The sequence below is a fragment of the Oryctolagus cuniculus genome, chromosome 3 (assembly GCF_964237555.1).
Source record: "Oryctolagus cuniculus chromosome 3, mOryCun1.1, whole genome shotgun sequence".
Lineage (NCBI taxonomy): Eukaryota > Metazoa > Chordata > Mammalia > Lagomorpha > Leporidae > Oryctolagus > Oryctolagus cuniculus.
In genome coordinates, this window is record NC_091434.1 from 145,201,911 (window position 1) to 145,226,681 (window position 24,771).

The 24,771-nt window shown below is 39.9% G+C and overlaps 2 protein-coding genes across 7 annotated transcripts in view; one reads left to right on the forward strand and one right to left on the reverse strand.

The window, feature by feature from the left end:
* The window catches only part of GNAT3 (G protein subunit alpha transducin 3), a 75,566-nt gene that overhangs the window by 10,554 nt on the left and 40,241 nt on the right, over nucleotides 1-24,771 (reverse strand). For all 5 annotated transcript variants that reach the window (XM_051848882.2, XM_070071244.1, XM_070071242.1 and 2 more), the window contains 3 exons: nucleotides 19,707-19,848; nucleotides 12,003-12,160; nucleotides 4,014-4,142 (listed from right to left, as the gene is read on the reverse strand). In XM_051848882.2, coding sequence (XP_051704842.1) covers nucleotides 4,014-4,142; nucleotides 12,003-12,160; nucleotides 19,707-19,848 — 429 coding nt within the window. The remainder of the gene's footprint in view (nucleotides 1-4,013; nucleotides 4,143-12,002; nucleotides 12,161-19,706; nucleotides 19,849-24,771) is intronic.
* Nucleotides 18,635-24,771, forward strand: part of CD36 (CD36 molecule (CD36 blood group)) — a 206,392-nt gene continuing 200,255 nt past the window's right edge. The window contains exon 1 of one of the 2 annotated variants that reach the window (XM_070071236.1): nucleotides 18,635-18,939. The gene's annotated coding sequence lies outside the window, so the exon portion shown is untranslated. The remainder of the gene's footprint in view (nucleotides 18,940-24,771) is intronic. The other variant, XM_070071240.1, reaches the window with a different exon arrangement.

Genomic DNA, 24,771 nt, shown 5'->3' on the forward strand with positions numbered 1-24,771 from the left:
AGAAGCAGCAGTGATGGCGCAAGTGTGTGGATTCTTGCTGCTCACGTGGGAAATCCTGGATTGAGTTTCTGGCTCCTGGTTTTGGCCTTGCCCAGTCCTGGATGTAGACCAGCAACTGTGTGATCTCTCCTAGACTCTCACATAAATAATATTAAACAATTTGTAGCAAAACTTAAATATTTCCAGGATATTATTTTTATGAAGGACTTATTTTGAAGAAACTCCCTGCATTTGAGTAATGAGCTAGTGTTTTCTCTAGCCTCTGCCTTGTAAAGAAGGCTTTGAGGGGCTGGCACCGTGGCTCACTTGGTTAATCTTCAGCTTGCAGTGCCAGGATCCCATATGGTAGCTGGGTTCTAGTCCCGGTTGCTCCTCTTCAAGTCCAGCTCTCTGCTGTGGCTCAGGAGGGCAGTGGAGGATGGCCCAAGTGCTTGGGCCCCTGCACCCACATGGGAGACCAGGAAGAAGCACCTGGCCCCTGGCTATGGATTGGCACAGCGCCAGCTATAGTGGCCATTTGGGGGGTGAACCAACAGAAGGAAGACCTTTCTCTGTCTCTCTCTCTCACTGTCTATAACTCTACCTGTCATAAATTTTAAAAAAAAAAGAAGCCTTTGATACCCCAGCGATCTGAGTCAGAGGAATGCAAATTGATACCCCAGTAATCTGAGTCAGAGGAATGCAAACCCCTCTTAAGAAAGCAAAAATAACTCCAAAGCTGTTTGAGTGGATGACAAACAGGTGGGTATTGCACAGGGAGGAGAATGGTACACAAACTATTTCCTAAAGGGACTTCACAATTCAGTTCACAGACACCTTCCATTGACGCATTCATATTATATTCACAGGGCCAGCAATATTCAAATATAGAATAGAACCCAGCTTTCTGCTAATGCAGACCCTGAGAAGCAGCAGGCGACAGCTCAAATGGTTTAGCCCCTGCCACCCAGGTGAGAGACCTGGACTGACTTTCCTGGCTCTCTGGCATTGGGGAGTGAACCAGCAGATGGGAGCTCGCTCTCTCTATATATGTCTCTATATGTCTCTGTCTTTGTCTCTTTCAAATAAACTAGACAAAAAAATTTAATTGTTATTATTAAAAATATCAAGGCAAGTAACTGTATTATATTCAAAATATAATGTAGAATTAAGAATTTCTAATTATTTGTATTACCTGGTTCTAAGTGAACTAGGAGTTCCAGGAACTGATTGTGATTTTCCTGTGTTTTGTTGTTGATGGCTGACTGTTCTGTGCTTTGGTTGTAGAATCGCTGAATTGTTCAGTACCCCAAGGCCTGCCCTCTCAGACACCTCCCTAACAGGCTGTCATTGTGCCTCCCCTCTCCCGGGCCCATTTTTCCTCTGAAAGGAATTATGAATGACCAACAACACTGGAAGGATACATTCTCTACAGAAAGTCTGGCTTCCATCACTATTGACCTGACAACCTGTCAGTGAAGCGCAGTGTGGGCAGTGTAGTCTGTGAAGTATGACAATGTACCTGTGATGTGCAGTGGAGACAGGGTGTCCTGTGATATCTGAAACCACCCACCTGTGACATGCAGTGTGGACTGTGTGCTCTGTGAAGACAGATGAGCATTTCAATCCCCTTTCTAGCACTGCCTATGGAGGAACTTGGGGGAATCTTTCGCACTCATCTGAACCTCCATTTGTTGATTCTTTATCCTACCTGAAGATTGCTACTCCCAGCGCCTCACATTACTGAGGAGATGTAAAGATTGTGTGCATGTGGGACTTTGCAGGAGCATCACTCACTCAGCAAAAATGCACTAGATGTTTCCTCTCTGCTAGCCTTTCTGATAAGCACCAGAGGTGGAGCTGTAAACAGACTTGACCCTGGCCTCTGGAGCTGATAACATCTGAGGAAGAAAGAAAAACAAAAGAGTAAACTGATCACAAAACAAAACCCAGCAAACTCCTGTTCTTACACGGGTAGGCTTTGAAAAGTAAAGCAGTGCACTGGATCCACAATGGCCCATGCGGACTTGCCTGCAGAGAATGAGTTATTTGTGTTTCTTCCCAACTCTGCCTTTAGTGACATTATGTGAGCGGATTGAAATCAGCCATGGGCCAGTATGTATTCCAGGGAAAGCACTGAGGCCACTCATCAGAACTCTCTCCCTCACCCCACTGTCCTGGAGATCTGCTGCACACTGCTGGGTGTAACAATGACAGGGAAATGAACAGATAGCAAAGAGGTAGGATGCACATGGCCTCTGCATGAGGAGATGACATTTGATGGGGACACTCAGTTCTTAGAAGTAGATGTTCTTGGCAGAGATAGGGGCATAGCACTTCAGGCAGAGAGAATAGCAAGTGCAAAGGCCTGAAGCCTAGGGGGGTTGGAGAAGAGATAGATGCATAAGAAAGATAATGTGTGAGACCAACCACTTCTGAGAAGATACTAGATTAGTATAGTAGACAGGAACAGATGTCCAATAGACAACATTAATTGTCAATACTGGTTTATAATTGAGACAGTTCAGCACCCAGAAAATTCCATCTGCAAAAGTAGGATCAGCCCCATCAAGTTAGGAGTCTCTGCTACAACTCAGTTTTTCTAATCTCTACAGCAAACTTACTGGGGAAGTAAAGGACAGGTAACCACTGCACTCCCGAACTCCCACTAAATGATCACCGCAGAACCTGGGATTGGAACTTTGGTCTAAGCTGCCTCACTCGCAGTTCCAGTCTGTGTTTCAGTGGAAAATTTGGAGAGAAGAAAAAATAAGAAAGGACAGGGAGTGTCAGCAGTGTTTAGACAGAGGTAGGAGAGGCAGGGGAAGAGGCAAGTAGATGTGGGCTCCCAAAGGAAAATCCCAGAAACTGAATCAAAGGTCAGGATTCTGGAGAAGGCAGCTGGCAAGGACCAGTGGAGCTGGGCTGGTGACAGAGTTTTACGACATTCACCAAGAGGGGTTGCTGGTTTCAGTCTGTGCTGGTCTTTTCCTCTGATTCCATCTTTGGCTTATCTTTCAGAAAATGAACTCTCTGTAAGCCAGAAAATTAAGTAGGGATTTTGAAGACATTTCTTTTATATTAATTGAAAATATTCTATCAATGTAACAGCCGTTCTAATTAGATATTAAATAGCCAGTCTGCATATTTAAAACATTTAGAAGCTTTTATCCCACTGAAATTAATTATATGATACTGATTAATTGCCATTCCCTTACTTTTTCCTCACAAATGAATAGGAATAATTAACCATTTCTCTAGTTTTTCCACTCTTGGAAGATATGCACATGACTGGACCTTTTTTATTGTATTTTAATTGCTATTTTTCATTACTGAAGGATGCAGCTAGATCCTGGCATTAATGTTTAATGCTCCATCTTGCCTACAATCCACAGCAAAAGGGGCTTAACTATCAAAGGATGTTTTCTACCAGTGTAGTTTAGGTTTCCATTTTTTGGTATAGTAAAGATTTTATAACAAAATTTCTAAGAAGTCTTGATAACGCAATAGCAATGAAATTCATAATTCATTTTCATACTCACAACCTGCTTCTAAAATATGCCTTGTCATTCCAACAAATAGCATCACATCCAAATAATTCAAAGATTATTTGAATTTTTAAAATTAAAGGAACAAACTTAAAAGGAATATTTTAAGCAAATGAGGGGAGTAAGAAGGCAAAAGGCACAGGACCCCAGCCCCTGATACTTGAATATGCTGTTTTAATTTTTGACCCCTCTCCACCCTTTCCACTCCCCCACAACATATGATGTCATTTTGATGTCATTTGTAATCATGAGGGAAGTACCATCTAGCTCCCACCTGGTCAGCACAGGCCGGCCAGGAGGGCTGAGCTCAGGGGAAGGGGCTACATAAGGGTGTGAGGAGGTCAAGACAATGATGCTGAAGGAAGCCAAGCCAGTGAACAGCCCCAGAGTCATGGCTTGTGGCACTGGGTTGATGCTTTCTCCACGAGGAACCACTGAGCCTGATGCATACTTTTGCCCACACTTGGAAGCGATGTTTACTCATACCTGAAGTGCAAGTCTTTAAAGGAGAACTGAGTTTCGATGATCCCAGTTGTTTTCACTCGAGAGTGTAGAACATCTTGCTCATTTGGTACATACCCGGGAGCTGTGATTCTATCTAAGTCATTCAGGTAGCTAGTAAAAACAAAACAAGATAGCAAAGATGCATGTAGATATTTAACATAGCAGTGGAAGACACCAGGATTCACTGCCAATGAATTTTTAGTGTAGCTGCCATTAACAATAGCAGGGCTATTTTTCCAACAGGGCTGCTTTTCCAACTCTGCCATCCACATCACCAGTTTGGTAGCTGGGATGTTGCCTAGCTGTGAAGCCCTGATTGTGGCACCCAGCTGGCCATGGGGAAACGTTCCTAAAGGCAGCCATTCAAGCTGCTGTAGCTGGAACCTGTACGTGAAGCATGTTGTAATAAATTCCCTGGTATTTGATTAGGAGTCTGAAACAAAATTTCTCTTTATGTATAGGACAATATGGAGGGAGAGCGAGGGATAGGAGGTTGCTTTGAATGACAGACACTAGACTATCCTCAAAATTTCATGCTTTGAATTTAGGTATTAAGGAATTTAAGAGAGTGGTGGGTTTTAATGTCATAATTTGAAACTTGTTTACTATTTCTACACAGACTGCCTGTTGAGGAGTCAGCCATTTCTCTTTTGTATCACAGTAATTCTCAGTCATTATTACCATAAAATAAGTCCCTTTTGTTTCTCATGCTGATCCACTTAGGAACTCCTGAAATTGCCGACTCAGCACTTCTGGGGCCAGAGGACTGTACCTACCCACTGTACCCACTCCCACCTTCACTTGCATCAGTGCATCCTGTGCTGTTAATCCCTCCACAAAGCCATGGTAAAAACCCAATCCTCATTAGGCTAGACACTGTCTTCTTTGTCAGGAGATCTGGGGATGTGTTGGCCAAGGAAGAAATCCCATTTTGCTATGTGCTCTAGAGGAGTCTGAGAGTAGAGGAAGGAACCTGCTCCTGACCTCTCCATCCCTGGCACACATAATGACCTTAACCAAATCTAAGTGCTTTCTTGCTTCATTGTTCTACGTTTTTCCTATTAGAGATTTAATAGCTTCATAATATGACTACTTCTGTGAAAATTTTAAATGCTTAAATACAAATAGTGGAGCTGCCTGGACTCTCACTCAGGCAGTGGCTTTACCTGCTACCCCATAGTGCTGGCCCCAGATACAAATAGTAATAGTGTGGTACTAATTTTTAAGACACATTTGGGGCCGGTGCCGCGGCTCACTAGGCTAATCCTCCGCCTAGCGGCGCCGGCACACCGGGTTCTAGTCCCGGTTGGGGCGCCGGATTCTGTCCCGGTTGCTCCTCTTCCAGGCCAGCTCTCTGCTGTGGCCCGGGAGTGCAGTGGAGGATGGCCCAGGTGCTTGGGCCCTGCACCCCATGGGAGACCAGGAGAAACACCTGGCTCCTGCCTTCAGATCAGCGTGGTGCAGCGGCCGCAGTGCACCGGCTGCGGCGGCCATTGGAGGGTGAACCAACGGCAAAGGAAGACCTTTCTATCCATCTCTCTCTCTCTCACTGTCCACTCTGCCTGTAAAAAAAAAAAAAAAAAAAAAAAAAAAAAAAAAAAGACACATTCGACCACTGCACTGAACCAAGTTTACATATATAGCTCAAACAGAAAAGTAAAGATTGGAATAACTCAGCCGGCGCCATGGCTCACTAGGCTAATCCTCCGCCTTGCGGTGCCGGTACACCGGGTTCTAGTCCTGGTTGCGGCGCCGGATTCTGACCCGGTTGCCCCTCTTCCAGGCCAGCTCTCTGCTGTGGCCAGGGAGTGCAGTGGAGGATGGCCCAGGTCCTTGGGCCCTGCACCTGCATGGGAGACCAGGAGAAGCACCTGGCTCCTGCCTTCGGATCAGCACAGTGCGCCAGCCGCAGCATGCCGGCTGCAGTGGCCATTGGAGGGTGAACCAATGGCGAAAGGAAGACCTTTCTCTCTGTCTGTCTCTCTCTCTCACTGTCCACTCTGCCTGTCAAAAAAGAAAAAAAGAAAAAAGGTTGGAATAACTCCACTGAGACAGAATTTGGGAAGCAGAATCCAGCTGCAAGTGTTCAAAAGCTGAATTCTTTCAGTGAGTAAGTTGAGGAGCTTCTGTGCCTTATCACCTAGCACAATAGCTTAAGATACAAAGTTATTTTGTCATCAAGTAATAAATTCCATAGCAATATGGGCCATTTATTCTTTAAGGATGCTTTTGTTTTTAAACTGAAAATAAACTAAGAATGGGCAAACATCTGAAAGGGAGTTTGGTCAAGGGCAAAAGAAAATCACATCTCAGAAACAGACACATGAATACTGTGAGAATTTATCATCATTGCTTTATCTAACAGTGATCATGTTTTCTTAAATCAAGATGTAAATGTATCAAACAAAGTGTTGGCAAACTTGGCTAGTTTATTTTTTTTGACTTTGGGAAGCAATTCTCTTGTGAATTTCCTATCAACCAAGTTTACATTACGGTAGATATATCATTGGTCAGTTGGCCCGTGAAGATTTAGAGGAGATCAAGCCTGTTCTGGGTGGTATGGCCGTAGACAGCCCATAGAGGTTTAAAAAAATCAATTAAACATACCTCCCAAAATAGAGATTAAGTTCATTTTAATAGTACCTAAATGAAAGTTTTTAATGCACTTTTTATTTGCATGTGTAAATGATTTCAGGCAAAGCAGGGACATTAGCAGACTGGCATATTTGCATGTGAAATACTTGTTTTAATAAACAAATACAGGATTTGAGTGTTCAGGCCAAGCTTGGACCAGACAGAGGCTCTTCATACATATGTCTCAAATGACTTAAAGATGCTTGCTTGATTCTTTTTCCAATCACATAAAAGTAGTATTTTACCTGGCAGGGCCTGTGCTAATTCTTCTATCCTGTGGAGCTTAAATAGCACACTAAGTGGGCCCCATCATCCGCCGTAGGGTCTGCATCCAAACCTTCCCCCGTTGGGTTGCCTCTGCTATGCTCCCCTCCTTCAGTTTGCTGGCACCGACAGGGTTTTCATGGTGTCAACTACAGCATTACTCTCTCTCCCGCTAATTAGTCACCTCTGTTAACCTCAACGTGGAGGATCTCCGGATCTGAGAAAAACAATGAGTATCTTACTTTCACACTCCCCAGAAAAAAAAGGAAAAGGACAATGAGAAAAAGAAACAGAGTCTGCTCTGTGCAATGCATATGATATAGTCATGCAATATGGTATCATTTTGGTTTTGCATTGACTTATATAATAATGTATTCCAGTGTTGGGAAAAAAAAAACTTGAAATTTTTGGAAGAAATCAGTGGCTTTCAATTGTTTTTCTTTGGGAGTGCTCATTTAACTTTAAGGACACCTAGGGCAGAAAAACTTTCAACTTTTTGGTTATATATGAAATATTTCTAAGATATGGGGAAAATCAGCTTTCCTGTTGTTATCCTACTGCCATGCAATGACTTCTTCCAGTAGTCTAAAATCAGAATGATATGGCAGTATTCACAAAAGAAATGCTAATCAATGCTGTTCAATTATATTTAACTTGTGGAACAGATAAATATTTGTAATAAGAATTGATAATGGCATAATCAAAATATATAACATATTTTCAGTATTTATATAAGAAGAAAGTTAAAGATTATAAAGTACAAATTAGATGACATTTTACTTGCCCATCTTAACTGTGGGATAATAAATTTTTATTATCAAAGAGCAAATAATTTGGTAAACAAAATGATCATATAATTGCTAACACTTTCCTTTCAATATTTTAATGGAAAAATAATGTTTACTGAATAACATCTATTCAGAACTAAATATACTAAATATAGCTCTTTCTCTCTGTTATTCCCCAGAACTTTGTTAAGCAACATTTTATGGGATTCTTTCATGATTTGTCTCTTTACTAATAGTGACTGCCTTCGCTTCTGATCAGTATAGACAAGCAACATTTTATACCCTACAGAGATCCCACCTTCTATTATCATGTGGTGGGAGCTGAGACACTTAGGAAGGCAATTATTCAAATTTCTTTCATTGCAGATGACACCCATTCTCTACTTCATCAGAGGGCTAAGAGCAGCTCCTTCCAGCTAAGGCAGCATGCAGATTAGAATTTGGACCTAAAATGAAGATGAATGAGTGGCCACAGAAGACTTTTATTTTGCCTGGAATTTACATGGCTTATTTTCTCTCCATAATCATTCTGTTAATCACTGATTTCCAATTTGAAGGATCATGCAAGCTTACTTGCTGTGATTCTTCATTTGTTTTGTTGTTGTTGTTTTTGACAGGCAGAGTAGACAGTGAGAGAGAGAGACAGAGAGAAAGGTCTTCCTTTGCCATTGGTTCACCCTCCAATGGCCGCCGCAGCTAGCGCGCTGCAGCTGGCGCACCACACTGATCTGATGGCAGGAGCCAGGTGCTTATCCTGGTCTCCCATGAGGTGCAGGGCCCAAGCACTTGGGCCATCCTCCACTGCACTCCCTGGCCACAGCAGAGAGCTGGCCTGGAAGAGGGGCAACCGGGACAGAATCTGACGCCCCGACCGGTACTAGAACCTGGTGTGCGGGCGCCGCAAGGCGGAGGATTAGCCTAGTGGGCCGCGGCGCCGGCTATGCTTCTTCATTTGTTTCACTCTCATTTCTGTTTTGCATTTTTTTGTTTACGTACTGCTGGCATATTGTCTTTGAGGGGGTCATTAAAAGGATTATATATTTCTTTACACATTCATATGCATGAACGGAGATATAAAAAGATGAATTAGATTGAATTTACAGACTTGTACACGATCTTACAAACATGTCATGATGGGATAAGTTAAGAACCTTTTGTTAAAACGAACTTGTAGGTCACCTTGATAATGAAATTATAAGTAGTGTTACAGCCTCCTAAACTCCTTAAAGCTAATAAATGTTAACTGGCTAATACAAGCTGAAAAAATTACATAATTTTCTTTGAAACTTCAGATGAATTCTATAGTACACAAATATCTTAGAAACCAGTACATCACTTCCTTCAGGGACTTTGTGTTATGCTCATCAATCCAATGAGCCAAAACCAGGTTGCTAATAAAATTACTGTTGGGGATGATTTCAGTAACATGAATACAGGTGAAACAAGCAACCCCAAACCCCAGCATGTATGCCACCAGTGTGTGTTAACATTGCGCACTATGCATATTTTGTTCATTATTTTAATCAAGAAAAGATACATGCAACGCATGTCTTTTTCAGGCATACCGTTTCAAAATTAGCTATTTGCTAAAGCAATCTTGTACAACAAAAACAAAGCCGGAGGCATCACAATACCAGATTTCAGGACATACTACAGGGCAGTTGTAATCAAAACAGCATGGTACTGGTACAGAAACAGATGGATAGACCAATGAAACAGAATTGAAACACCAGAAATCAACCCAAACATCTACAGCCAACTTATATTTGATCAAGGATCTAAAACCAATTCCTGGAGCAAGGACAGTCTATTCAATAAATGGTGCTGGGAAAACTGGATTTCCACATGCAGAAGCATGAAGCAAGACCCCTACCTTACACCTTACACAAAAATCCACTCAACATGGATTAAAGACCTGAATCTACGACCTGACACCATCAAGTTATTAGAGAACATTGGAGAAACCCTTCAAGATATTGGCACAGGCAAAGAGTTTCTGGAAAAGACCCGGGAGGCACAGTCAGTCAAAGCCAAAATCAACTATTGGGATTGCATCAAACTGAGAAGTTTCTGTACTGCAAAAGAAGCAGTCAGGAGAGTGAAGAGACAACCGACAGAATGGGAAAAAATATTTGCAAACTATGCAACAGATAAAGGGTTAATAACCAGAATCTACAAAGAGATCAAGAAACTCCACAAAAACAAAACCAACAACCCACTTAAGAGATGGGCCAAGGATCTCAATAGACATTTTTCAAAAGAGGAAATCCAAATGGCCAACAGGCACATGAAAAAATGTTCAAGATCACTAGCAATCAGGGAAATGCAAATCAAAACCACAATGAGGTTTCACCTCACGCCGGTTAGAATGGCTCACATGGAGAAATCTACCAACAACAGATGCTGGCGAGGATGTGGGGAAAAAGGGACACTAACCCACTGTTGGTGGGAATGCAAACTGGTCAAGCCACTATGGAAGTCAGTCTGGAGATTCCTCAGAAACCTGAAGATAACACTACCATTCGACCCAGCCATCCCACTCCTTGGAATTTACCCAAAGGAATTTAAATTGGCAAACAAAAAAGCGGTCTGCACCCTAATGTTTATTGCAGCTCAATTCACAATAGCTAAGACCTGGAACCAACCTAAATGCCCATCAACGGTAGACTGGATAAAGAAATTATGGGACATGTACTCTTTAGAATACTATACCGCAGTAAGAAACAACGAAATCCAGTCATTTGCAACAAAATGGAGGAATCTGGAACACATCATGCTGAGTGAAATAAGCCAGTCCCAAAGGGACAAATATCATATGTTCTCCCTGATCGGTGACAACTGACTGAACACCAAAAAGGAAACCTGTTGAAGTGAAATGGACACTATGAGAAATGGTGACTTGATCAGCATAGCCCTGACTGTTAATGAACAACTTAATACATTATCCCTCTTAGTATTTTTTTTGTCTGTTCTACTTAATACTACTGGTTTAATTCTGTAATTAATACACAGTTATTCTTAAGTGTTAAACTGAAATGTGATCCCTGTTAAACATAAGAGTAGGAATAAGAGAGGGAAGAGATGTACAATTTGGGACATGCTCAGGCTGACTGGCCCCAAATGGTAGAGTTAGAAACATACCAGGGGATTCCAATTCAATCCCATCAAGGTGGCATGTACCAATGCCATCTCACTAGTCCAAGTGATCAATTTCAGTTCACAATTGATCATAATGAAAGGACTAAGAGTCAAAGGGATCACATAAACAAGTCTAGTGCCTGCTAATACTAACCGATAGAATAAATAAAGGGGAGAGTGATCCAACATGGGAAGCGAGATACACAGTAGACTCATAGAATGGCAGATGTCCTAAACAGCACTCTGGCCTCAGAATCAGCCCTAAAGGCATTCCGATCTGGCTGAAAAGCCCGTGAGAGTATTTCAGGCATGGAAAGCCAAGACACTCTGGCAAGAAAAAAAAAAAAAAAAAAAAAACCACACCTAAATGAAAGATCTCCGTGAGTGAGATCCCAGTGGAAAGAACAGGTCTTCAAAGAAGGAGGTACCTTTCTCTGAAGGGAGGAGAGAACTTCCACTTTGACTATGACCTTGTCTAAATAAGATAAGAGTCGGAGAATTCAAAAGGCTTCCAGAGCCTTGGAAACTCATGACTGGAGCATAGGGAGATTACTGATGCCATAAACAGGAGTGTCAATTTGTAAAGTCAACAACAGGAGTCACTGTGCACTTACTCCTCATGTAGGATCTCTGTCCTCAATGTGCTGTACATTGTGATTTAATGCTACAACGAGTACTCAAACAGTATTTTTCACTTTGTGTTTCTATGTGGGTGCAAACTGTTGAAATCTTTACTTAATGTATACTAAACTGATCTTCTGTATATATAGAAAATTGAAAATGAATCTTGATAAGAATGCAAGGGGAGAGAGCGGGAAAGGGGAGGGTTGCGGGTGGGAGGGAAGTCATCGGGGTGTGGGGGGAAGCCAATGTAGTCCATAAGCTGTACTTTGGAAATCTATATTCATTAAATAAAAGTTAAAAAAAAAATAGCTATTTAAAATGTGCCCCTGGCTGTTATTTTTTAACATCTCCATTATGTCCCCTTGATTTTTAAAATTTCTCTTCAATTGTTATTTATTTTAATATAATAGAACGGAAAGCCATTTACTCTCCTTATTTCTGTTCACAATGCACGGTGTGAAGAATTATCGTGCCTGATTTCAGATGGTTCAACTGCAATTCCTGTCCAAGTGAGTTCACTTACTAGGCTGCTGAGTCATTGAGCTGATAAGCAGATGCTCTTTCAAAGCAGGCCTGAATTCCTGGGTCCCTCCACAGTCGTTTGATGATCTCAGCCAGCTGAGGCGTCATAGTACCGTCTTCCATGGTGTTTGCCATAGCACAAAGCTGTTGCTGGTCTTCCTACAGCAACATTTGGAGAAGGATAAAAATACGTTATTTGTAATCACACATTCTATTTTTCAATGGTGCCTTTTAATTTAAGGATTTTTATCTGATTCCTTCAGCTAATGTGTAGAATATATTTTCAAGGTATATTAAAGTCAATATATAATAAAGCAAGCCAAAATAATAAAGCCAGCATTGTGGACTCACAATGCTCCATATGATGTTGGCATCCCATGTGGACCCTGGTTTGAGTCCTGCCTCCTCCAATTCTGATCCAGCTCCCTTCTAATGGCCTGAGAAAGCAGCAAAAGATGGTCCAAGTGCTTGGGCCCCTGTACCCATGTGGGAGACCTGGAAGAAGCTACTGGTTCTTGGCTTTGGTCTGGCCCAGCCCTCCTAACCATTGTGGCCATTTGGGTAGAAAACCAGTGGAAGGAAGAACTGCTCTTCTGATATAATTCCATTTAATATTTTATAAAATTAACAGTTTAATTTTACCATTTTATTTAAAAAATCTGCCTGTAATAGGAATCAAGAATATAGCTCTTTTTGTTAAAGAGAGGCACTGTTCAGACTGAAAAACATCTTATTTCACTTTTCTTTTTGATTTTCTCTGTTAAAAGCAACTTCATCAGTTGATAATTGGGCCAATGGTCAAGGCTTTACCCTATTTTCTTGCTTCAACACAGGATGCCATTTTTTTTTATTTGACAGATAGAGTTAGACTTGGGCCATCTTCCACTGCCCTCCTGGGCCACAGCAGAGAGCTGGACTGGAAGAGGAGCAGCTGGGACTAGAACCTGGCACCCATATGGGATACTGGTGCCACAGGCAGAGGATCAGCCAAGTGAGCCATGGCACCGGCCCTGAGGATACCATTTTAAACTCTTTTCTCACTGTTAGATGGATGGGATGCAGAGTTGCAGACTTAGCAGAGTATAGCTGATCACTCTTGCAAGCAATGCCGTCTTTGGTTGATTCCACTATTAAAGTGCATCTCAGGACAAATGATGCAAGAAACAGCTGCACACACAGTTTTATCACCAAAAGGAACAAAGTGTATGGCTTATCAGCACACCTTTATAAACCAAAGTAACCCAAGCTTCCCTTTAAAATTATTCCGTTTTAATTTGCAATGATTTTATTTGCATGAGTGTTGTGAATACAGCTTACTGAAAACATTTCACTGTTATAAGTGTCTTCAATCCTAGTACATTTCCCAAAGACAAGCCATCCTCTTGTTGATTTTTGTCTATCCAAACTTTTTACTTTTTAAGTTATTCCTGCATAGCTAGACCCAAGATGACTATCTTCAGTCCAGGCTGCATAATATGAGCACGTGGGGTTTAAAAATAATAATCTCAGAAATCTGACCCAAAAACAATAATCAAGAGTTTCTCAGTGTGAAGCCTTTCAAAGATATTTTTTCAAGAATTCCTGGTGACTCAAATGTGTGGTCTGTGTTAAGGATCCCTGGCAAAATGCAGTCTTTGTGTTTTGCTTTTTTTTTAAAACTACCAGTCGTGTTTTATTGATCATAGTGCAGTCCAGTTTCTTGATGTTCCTTTGTACTTATTGAAGAGCTATATAATTTGTATAATTTGAAAAATTAGAATTTATGTTTTTAAGGGTTTTGGAATAACTATCACATCTGAATTTTTAAAACACATAAGGACCGGCACTGTGGCGTAGCGGGTAAAACCACTGCCTGCAGTGCCGGCATCCCATATGGGTGCTGGTTCGAGTCCTGGCTGCTGCACTTCCAATCCAGCTCCCTGCTGTGCCCTGTAAAAGCAATGGGATATAGCCCAAGTCTTTGGGCCCCTGTACCCATGTGGAAGTCCCAGAAGAAGCTCCTGGCTCCTGGCTTTGGATCGGCCCAGCTCCAGCTGTTGTGGCCTACTGGAGAGTGAACCAGCGGGTGGAAGACCTCTCTATCTCTCTCTCTCTGCCTCTGTTTCTCTCTAACTCTGCCTTTCAAATAAATAAATAAATAAATAAATAAATCTTTTATTAAAAAAAAACTCATAACACCAAGCTTAATAGGTTATGAAAAACAGCCAAACTGATTAAAAATTGAATTCCTACTAATTATTTTACTCCCATATTTGAGAAATTCCAGTAATTTCCCACAAAACTCAAAATCCAAATGTCTTTTTATGGTTCATAGGCTCATCAGATTTTTTTTTAAAGATTTACTTATTTATTCAAAGGGCAGAAAGAGAAAGGGAGAGATAGAGACAGGGAGAGAGACACAGGAAGATATATTTCATCCACTGGTTTACTCCCCAGGTGGCAACAATAGCAGGTGCTGAGTCAGGCTGAAGCAAGGAGCCTGGAAGTCTATCTGGGTCTCCCACATGAGTGGCAGAGACCCAAGCATTTGGAGTATCTTCCACTGATTTGGACTATCTTCCACTGATTTTCCCAGGCCCATTAGCAGGGAACTGGTTTGGAAGTAGAAAAGCTGGCACTTGAACCAGCACCCATAAGGGATGCTGGTGTCACAGGTGACAGCTTAACTTACTGCACCACAATGCCTGCCCCATTGCTCCTGAGATTTTACCCGAGTCTGTCTTCCTTTCTGTGTCCCCTTCTTCACCCCCTACTCCGTTCCTCCCTGTCCCACTTTCAAGATGTGCCTGGCTCCTTGAGCACCATGTTAGAACTCTTGATTGGTGGTCATCTCCATATCATTTTGTGACTCACTTCCTATTGTGCTCAAGTCTCTTTGCAGCACAACCTCCTCAAGAAAGGCTTCTCCAACCATCCTTTCTTCCATCATGTTCTAATCCTTACCATCTTTTCTTTTCTTTTTTTTTAAGATTTGTTTTTTATATGAAAAGCAGAATTAGGGGGAGAGAGAGAGAGAGAGAGAGAGATCTGCCATTTTCTAGTTCACTCCTCAAATGGCCACAATGGCCAGAGTTGAGCAGGTTTGAAGGCAGGAGCCAGGAGTTTCTTCCGGATCACTCACGTAGGTGCAGGAACCCAAGCATTTGGGCCATCCTCTGCTGCTTTCCCAGATACATTAACGGGGAGCTGGATCGGAAGTAGAACAGCCAGGACTGGAACTGGCACCCATATGTGATGTCGACACCACAGGCAGCAGCTTAACCCACTAAGCCACAATGCCAGCCCCACCATCATTTTCCTTTTTGCACTTAATACTACTTATCTAGTGCATATTTCTTCATTTGCCACACATCTTTCATGTAGACCATAAGCACACAAAGGCATATATTTTATAATTTTGTTCATATCTCCATTTTTAAGGTTGAACAGAACCTAACACATAGGACGTGTCCCTGAAATGTTATTGAATGAATGAATCAATAAAGTAAATTTGCTAATCAGCTTATACCTCATGTTCTAGAGAAATTTTAAGTAATCACCAATCTCTAAAATTTTAAAAATAGTGCCCTGGATATTTGAGTGATATCCTGAAGGGGTTCTATTTCCATATAATGTATGAATATTTGGAAAGACTTGGTCCTTGAATGGCTCCTTCTCTACAGGTTTCATAGCTCTGGGCCCTTTTGCATAAGAAACAAAATATATACATTTTTCTATACAGGTTATGCTGAAGTTCTTTGTCAATATTAGTGGCCTGCTGTGGTCTTAGAAGCTTGTGAAACTCAGTTTGAATTCTAGAGTCATATTTTCCAAAAAATTTGTGAAAAACAATCAAAGGAAGCAAGGTATATACAGCCTAATAAGTGAGAAATATTCGGTGAAAAATGCCAGGTGGTGTTGCTAGCAGATTTTCAGTCTTTGAGAAGGACTATTGGTCACAAATTCTCAAGTTGTTATACCATGTTTATATCCAAAGCTTATTTGGTCATGGAACTCCAATTGTAGATGATCTTGAGGAATCTGAGCTCTGGTTCACATTGTAGATTTCATTTTGTCAAAAATGATTTGATTGTCAAAAATGGCCAAAATAACAAACCATTGAGTGGGAGTGTTAGGACATTCAGTGCTCCTAAAATTCTCTCTAGAGGATTCTAATAGAATATAAGAATTCAAAGAGGATAAATAGACATTTGTTAGTTATTTTTGCTATTTCTCTTTTCCTGTTTCTTCAGCTTTGTCCTCTTTGTAAGCTCTATGCTTTTGAAATTAGTCTATCAAATATTAAGCTAAAACAAGAATAAGCCCTGTTAGCTGTTCCCCTTCACTTTCCCCGACCTGCAGATTTCACTTCTCCCCTGCTCCCCAACTACACAGTTCCTGAAAACGTTGTCTTTGACCTCTGTTTCTACAGTTTCTTCTCATTGCCCAACACACTCCATGTATTCTGAGTCAGCTACATGAAACCCCTTGACTTATCTCCCCAGGGACTCCGCATTGCTAAATCCAATGAATTTTTGAAAATTAAGCTTCTTGCTTGACCTCTCAAAGCCTTCCAACTTGCATAACCTCCCCCTGGGAACACTTTTTTGAAACTTTGTGATTTCACATACCCTGATATTCCTCTACCAAATATTCTATCATCTCTTCTTTTCCTTTCACATGACCAGGAAATGTTGGAGATACTTTAATCCTCTTACATTGCTGCTTAATACTCTTCTCCCCCTACCACCTTGTCTTCTCTGTCTAAGCACTTGACTGCTGCATCTCATGTCCTTGATGAATGTAAATTATATACCACTGTATAATAGTATGCCAACAGCATGGAGATTAAGGTCTTTAGTCAAATACATCTTACAAATGTGTATATTTGTCAAATATACAAATGTGTATATTTGACATGTACACATTGCAATTGGTTGCATAGGTGACATCCCATAGAACTTCCAAACTCAACATTTCCAAAGTCCAGCCACCTCATTCTTCTCCATCCCCTTTTAGTGTTCCCTTTCTCAGAAATTGTGACCATAAATAAGGTTCTAGCTACACAATTAGATATCCTGCCCTTTTGAAATAGCTGATGCTTTGTATTCACTTGATCAACATCAGACTTTTCCTTCCTCCAAGGACAAGTAGGAAGTCCATCTCAATTATTGCTGACCTCTCAGTATATTCCCTAGGCCCAACCTAAAGTTTGTCACATAAGCAAGCTCATTGAAAAATACATTTTCAAAATTGTGTCAGATGTGTGGGTTTCAACACAAAATTTTAGTGAGAATTCATTAAACATGATTATTGGAAAAATAATGAAATCGGTTATTTATTGGGAACTTACATTTAGCAATACTCTGTACTTAGGTGGGTTAGTGGTTATCTTTGTTTCTCTGTTTATAGTTAAGGTAATTCAATGAGAAGAACACTAACATTTGTGAAGAAACTGATCCTTAGAGAGGCTAAGCTGCTTGTCCAAATTTACAGAACACGTGATTGAAAAAAGCTCATGTACATTTCCTATCAGGATTTTGAGTATGACAAGTTGTGTGGTGATGTGCAAATAGTTATGCCAAAGAATACACACCCACATAAAAAACAAATGAAAGTTAATCTCAACTCTGGAGGCCGCACATAGGTTGTGTTTTACAAATAATCTTTTGAATAAATAATTTAAAATATGTAGAGCATGCATTGATCTTAAAATCAAATACTAAAGAAGCCAGTGTTTCTATCATTTGAAATATGAGTTATGCAGTGCTTGACAGCCGTCACATTGTTCTGATATTTGAGGACATGGGTAATCCTGCAGTGTCATGACAGTTGCTTAACGCTGCTTGAGCTAATGTGTTTATACCTCTCAATGTACACTTTGAGTAAGTTGTGCTCGTTTTTATTTTCTTGTTGGCATAGTGGCGATGATAGGTACATTATTATTTTTACTCCACATGTATGTTAGATCATTAAGACTCTCAACCAACAGATTTTGGTTCTTTAGTGCTGTTGTTACTGATTTGAAAACTGCATGAAACATGTGATGTATGTAAATCAACACATAAGGTTGACACTCCAACTTCCTTGATGCAAATACATGGAAGACTGCATGTACATATTCTAGCACCATTAAACCATTCTGATTTCAGAAGGCACACCTATTTCAATAACTATTAGTGCCAAGAAGAAAAAAATAAAATTTCCTAATCATTTTAAAAAATCCATGCATAGAGAAAAAGCCAAAAAATGTGTTTTTTTTTTTTTTTTTTTGCCCTAAATGCTAGCTACATATCAGAAGCAAACTTATCTCATTTAGGCCTTACTTTTCTTATCTTTAAATTAAGGGAATTGTACCAGGTTGTCTCTTAAGAGCCAATTTAAAATCCTGGGTTCCTAGGATTAGCAGGAGTCAGAGAGATAACTGAACTACCCTTAAATAACACGATCACTTAGAGGTTGATAAAGGATGGATGATGTTGGAATTCAGCTCCTCCAAGCTCCTCCTTTCCACTTGAGAGGGGACCCAGAGCCAGAGAAACAGGTAACTTCCTGGGGTCAGTTCTGGGGAAAGCTAGGAATGGAAGAGGAGTCCTAGAATCCTGGCTCTGTGCTTACAAACCATCTGCCTTGAGGGTTTGCATATCCACTCTTAGTTCTCTGCAGAAAAGTGACAGGAGGAAAGAGGATTTATTTTTTCCTTTCAAGTTGGCAACATAGAAAAGGCATTTTTCTTTTTATCCTAATGACTTCCAGTGATCATGTATAGTCTCTCACCTGAACATGCAGGGGAGAGACAGGAGAGGCAAGAGGTCAAAAGTTGTTTTCCTCTCTGTACTTACTGCGTTGTGTTTTTGTTTAATGTTCCTTTAACAAGGTATCTAAGAACTGTGCTGGGAACAGTTCAACTTCATCTCTGGAGGTAGCCAGCTGCTTCTGGAAGGGACCTATGAAAGTGGGTGAGTTCTTCCTGTGCATTGTGTTGGTACTCTCTTTTGTGGGTGGGGTTGACTATTGTTCTTTGGGAGTAGCACCATATGTTCATTCACCAACAAAAATAGCATTTTATATTTGCATACACATGGTTTTAAAATAAATGTGTTTACAATACATTCTAATGTAAAATAACCATACTACAAATTGTATAATGGAACAAAAATGAACTTGTTTATATGCTACCTTATAAGCAAAACTATGACTACTTGAGTTTATTTGATGCACAGATATTTCAGTTATTCACACAACTTTGAATTCTTTTTTAAAAATGTTAGCATCATAAAATAATCATTTTCCTATTGCCACATAGCCTTTATAATTATCATAGAATATTAATGATAATTATAGGGTAAAAATTTTAAGTCTCCATGAAATGACAATTAGATTAAGAAAATAAATGTAGAATATTTCAGATTATGTTTTATGTAACAAACTCATTTGTAATTTAGCAATCATAAACAATATTTTTCTTATAGTGTTGTATTGGTTATTAGGCTTGATCCTTAGGATAACAAATAATGCTGAAAAGATTATAGCACCTAATGAAAAATACAAGCTTCAATAATGGGAAGATAAGAAACCTTACACCAAAAGCAATTAATGTTTCTGAAATTATTTTTTACATTACTAACATATTTTTGTAGATTAGTATAACAAACTTATTAAGTCCTACTCTTTCTGGCTCCGACTCCTTTGCAGGATCTGTAATGACCATTATTTGCATACTTACTGCACTTCTGGGATTTACATAATCAATCCCCAGGGTCCCCATAGCTTTCACAATAGCTAGGATGGATTGCAAGGTGTTGCTGTAAATGACTGCTTTGAACTCCATGCATTCTTGTGCAGTGTAGCCATTCTTGTGGATGATCCTATAATTGAAACATGGAAAGATTTTGTAAATTGAACAGTTGATTGTTCTACTAAAACACTGCAACCACAAACTGCTGGAATACAATTACAGTGTATCTTCATTTAAAAAGGAAGAATTCTGACTACATATATATGTTAAATCTGACCAATTTATGCCTTTGAAAGTTTATTAATCAATATCCTTTCATAATATTTCCTTTTTCTGTACCAGCCATGACAAATATGAAGAAATTTGTTTGCAAAAAAAAAGCTTTCTAAAATCATGAACCTTTTACTTAGAAAGCTGATTTTTTCTCAAAAGGAGAAAAATTATGGAGTTCTGAAATTTGCTGTTTTTTACCCCATGATGCCTAGAGGAAGTGAAGTCATTTAGTAAAACATTCTTGTCTTTTCCTATCACTTAAGGCGCACTGGAAAATAGGAGTGTCTGCTTTCTATTTACAGTTTTAACAAAGGCACTTTTTTCCTGCAGGTAATTGCACTCTGTTAAATCCCTTGTCACTTCTCCATCTGTGTACGTGCCACTGAGTTCTCAAAGTTGAAATGACCAGACATTCTATTTGGCTGAACTCTTCTCTTCCTTCCACTCATTCAGGCAGAAAAAGTCAAGGTTTTACTAGTAGTTTTGGAATAATAGCTCAAAATAGATTTATGTATTATAAGCTAAAATATTTGCTTGTGCCAACTATAGTTTTTTGCTTCTGTATTATATAATATGTTCCTGTTCCTTTCTACTGTTACTTCTTGTTGTTTTTGCAATGCTTTCTGTTCATTTTTGAATGCAATATTTCTAAAGATTTGTGTTGCATCTATGCACATAAAAGCTTTGCTGAAGGGGAAAAAGCATAAGTGCTTTTTAATATCTTTGACAAAATTATAACCTTCAAACACAAGGCTTTGGAACTAAAAAGAGTAAAGGCAGTGCCTGTATTTATGTTTTTTAAAAATAAATTTATTCGAAAGGGAGAGAGACAGAGAGAGAGCCAAGAACTCAATCCAGGTCTCCCACTGGTATGGCAGGGAACCCAAGTACTTGAGGGGTCACCTGCAGTCTCCCATGGTGCAAGTTTACAGGGAGCTAGAACTTGGTGTAGATCTGGGACTTGAATTTATGCAGACATCAAAGTGAAGTCTTGACTTGTAATGGCCACCCCTATTTATTTCTTAATTGACTCATATTTGATTAGCAATAATTGCCGTACTTCTATGTTAAAACTGGCCAATATTTGTATTGCTGCATTAAACAATTAAATAGCTTAAATAAACAAGTAAAGCAGACAATTAATTAAACACTGTAGAAAGCACAATAAAATATCTCTAGGGTTGACTAGGAATAAATTCTTTAAGGAAATTTCAACTCTGTCTAAATTTGAAATTGGAACATTATTTTAATTACGAAGTTAAAGTGGCAGTTACAAATAGGCGTGGCATGTTTGGCTATTCTTGCTTAAACAAGTTCTAATAGCTGTTCTCATCAGTGGGAGAGGAAACATCTATCACAAAGCAAAGTGATAAGATCAGAATTTACAAGTCTAGTTGAGGTTGGATGTTAAGCAACATTCAGCAACATGTTTTTCCTAGGAGCTGCATTAGTACACGTCTGTGTGAAAGAGTGCTCTACCGACGAGTCGGTTCCTAAGTCTGCTTACAGTAATAGGCTTTCCTGGGCATTTTCTGTAACTCGCTATACTATAACACACTAAGGAGAATGGATGAATTACGTGTCTCTCCTCCTTGGAAATAAGTAGACTACAGCTCCGCAGTAGCCAATAGCCACAGTGATTAGAGGTAGATTAAATTAAAAATTCCAGTTCCTCGATCACACTAGCCACGTTTCCAATGGCTGGTAAAGCCCACTTGTGTCTAGGAGCTCCATATGGGAGAGCCCAGGCACAGAAGCTGCCTGTTATTGTGCATGGTCCCATTGGAGAGCCCGGGTTTTGGGAAGGAAGAATATATAAACAAATTTTGGTGCAGCATTCCAATGTATGACGACAACATTGGTATGTGTGGAAAGATAGAGATGAAAAGAAGTGATGTGAGGTATTAGGGAAACCTCCTAGGAGGAGTCACAATTAGATGGATTTTCAAGCATCAGTAGTTATTCCCAATTTGTGAAAAGGTAGACCATCCCAGGCAGACTGATTAGAATATATAAATACGAGCTTGCAACAATCAAGATTTCAGTATGTGCCAAGAACTGTGGTGAGGGCTTTGTATGTCTTCTTATTTCCTACATTGAAATTACCACCTGCATTTTATAGGCAGGGAATGTAGGCATAGATAAATTAAGTATATAGTCCCAATTTATTCAACAGACAGGCAGACAGAGGGAGTGGAAGCTCCCATCCACTAGTTCATTCCCCAAATGCATGCAACAGCAAGGCCTTGAAGCCAGCAGCTGGGAACACAATCCAAAAGGGCAGGCTGTATGGATAACACAGTGGCAGGCAGAATAGGGAAACAGAAACTACTTAAGATAAGTAATCTGGATCAGAAATGATGAGATTTTAAACTAAGGCAGTGAAAATGCAGATAAATGATGTGTTTGTAGATAAATTGTGTAGATGTGGCATGACTTGGTGAGACTGAGAGCTCAACGTGGCCATACGAGATTGATTGCTTTGAAGGCTGGTATGTCTGTAATTTGTTTATGGGAATTAGAGACAAGTTTAATGTTCTTTATTCGATTTGTTTCTAGCCAGAGAATGTAGAGGTGGATGGATTTACTCCTCCAGATTAGGTAAAGTGTCTGAGTTTGAAAGAAATATTCTGGGATGGTCCTCTTGCAGATGCTAGAGAAAAACCAAGGGACCTCAGGAGCTCTAATTTTATGGATGTGCAGAGAGAAAGGGGAAGGAAGAGCATGTGGTACATTAGAAATGTCAATTTTGGGGATGCAACCTGAGGACAGAAGAGGTGGAACAGAACTGGGAAAGATAGTTCTCCTAGAAGATGTGCAACAGCTTTAAAAGGGAAAAGACCAATGGTATCAAATAGAATTTAGATAAGGCAATAAGAATGCTTCACAGGACAGATGTTAGGCCTGGACGTTAAGAAGCAACTTGGGATGCTGGCATCACATATGGGAGTGCTTGGGTTTGAGTCTTGATTCTAATCCGGATTCCAGCTTCCTGATAATGCACACAGTGTAAGGCAGCAGTCAATGGCCCAAGTATTTGGGTTCCTGCCATGTACATGGGATACTTGGACTGATTTCCCAGCTCATGGCTTCGGTCAGCAAATGTGAGCTCACTTTGTCCCTCCCTCTGTCTTTCTCTCTGCCTTTCAAATAAATAAAATCAATTAAAAAAAAAAAAAAAACAACTAGTCCAACAGCCAGCCACTCTGCTTCTGATCCAGCTTTCCTTTAATATACCTGGTAGGCAGTGGGCTCAAGAGCTTATGTTCCTGTTAAGGGTAAGGGATGCCCACATGGAGTTTCAGGCTTCTGGCTTTGGTCTGTTCTGTCCTTGGCTATTGTGGGCATTTGGGAAGTGAACCAGTGGGTAGAAGATCTCTCTCTCTCCTCCTCTCTTTCTCTGTGTCACTCTGACTTTCAAAAAAAGAAATATTTTAAAAAGATACTACCTTCTTAGAAAGTGATATAAATATCTTTGCCCATAAATTTTCATGTTTTATGTATTTGGATGTTATTATTTTCATGATTGCATATTTTTAAATTACTCAGTTATGGAAAATTCTGAGATATATGTAGAAAATCAGTACTTAACGATTTTCCCAGTTCATTGTGTATAGTGAAAAACTAGTTCTATAAATTTCATGTATTACATAATTTTACAAGTAGTGATAAGAAACACATTTTTCAAAATGTCATCTTACTAGATAATATTTTTATTTTAAACATTTTTATTTATTTGTATCTTATTTGAAAGGCAAGAGAGACAGAGTGAGAGAGTGACAGCGAGAAGAGAACTCTTCCATCTGCTGGTTCACTCTCCAATGCTCACAACAGTGAAGCCTGGACTAGGCAGAGGCCAGGAGCCTGGTGCTCAACCCAGGCCTCCCACATGGGTGGTAGGGAGCCACCTATTTGAGGCATCACTGCTGCCTACCAGGGTCAACTTTAGCAAGAGACTAGGACTATATCCTGCTCTTTAATATGGGATATTGGTGTCCCAAGTGGCATCTTAACACATATGCCAGCCCTTGAGGTATTATTTTAAAATTAGTTTGCTAATTTACTCATATGAAAAACATGTCATTATTGATTTAATTTTTATATTTAATAAATAGTGCAATTAAACTAAAATATGTTTTATTTATCCATTTAATTTTGTCTTTTGTGAACTGTTCATTGTTTCTTTTTTTAAGATTTATTTATTTATTTGAAAGGAAGAGTTACAGAGAAAGGGGGAGAGAGAGAGATCGTCTATCTGCTGATTCACTCCCCAGATGGCCTCAATGGTTGGAAGTGAGCCAATCTGAAGCCAGGAGTCTTCTCTGGGGCTGCCATGGGGATGCAGAGGCCCAAGGAGTTGGGCCATCCATCTTCTACTGCTTTCCCAGGCCATAGCCGAGAGCTGGATTGGAAGTGGAGCAGCCAGGACTTGAACCAGCGCCCATATGGGATGCTGGCACTACAGGCAGCAGCTTTAATCGCTACACCACAGCACTGAACCCTGTTTATTGTGTCTTTCCATTTGTTGTATTGGGTAGCTTATTATTTTAGTTAAAAGTCTAAAGAACTTTCTATATTAAAGTAGTCAATTATTTAGCTGTCTATCATGTTTATCATAGTTTTGTCTTGTTTTTAGAAATTCCATTTGTGATTTAATAAATTACAAGTTTTCCTTTTTTATACAGCCAATAACTGATTTTGTTTTACTTCATTGAAGGTCATAGAAAACAGAGAGGTCAAAAAGGATAATAGAGACCAAACCATGGTTTAGATGGTAAAC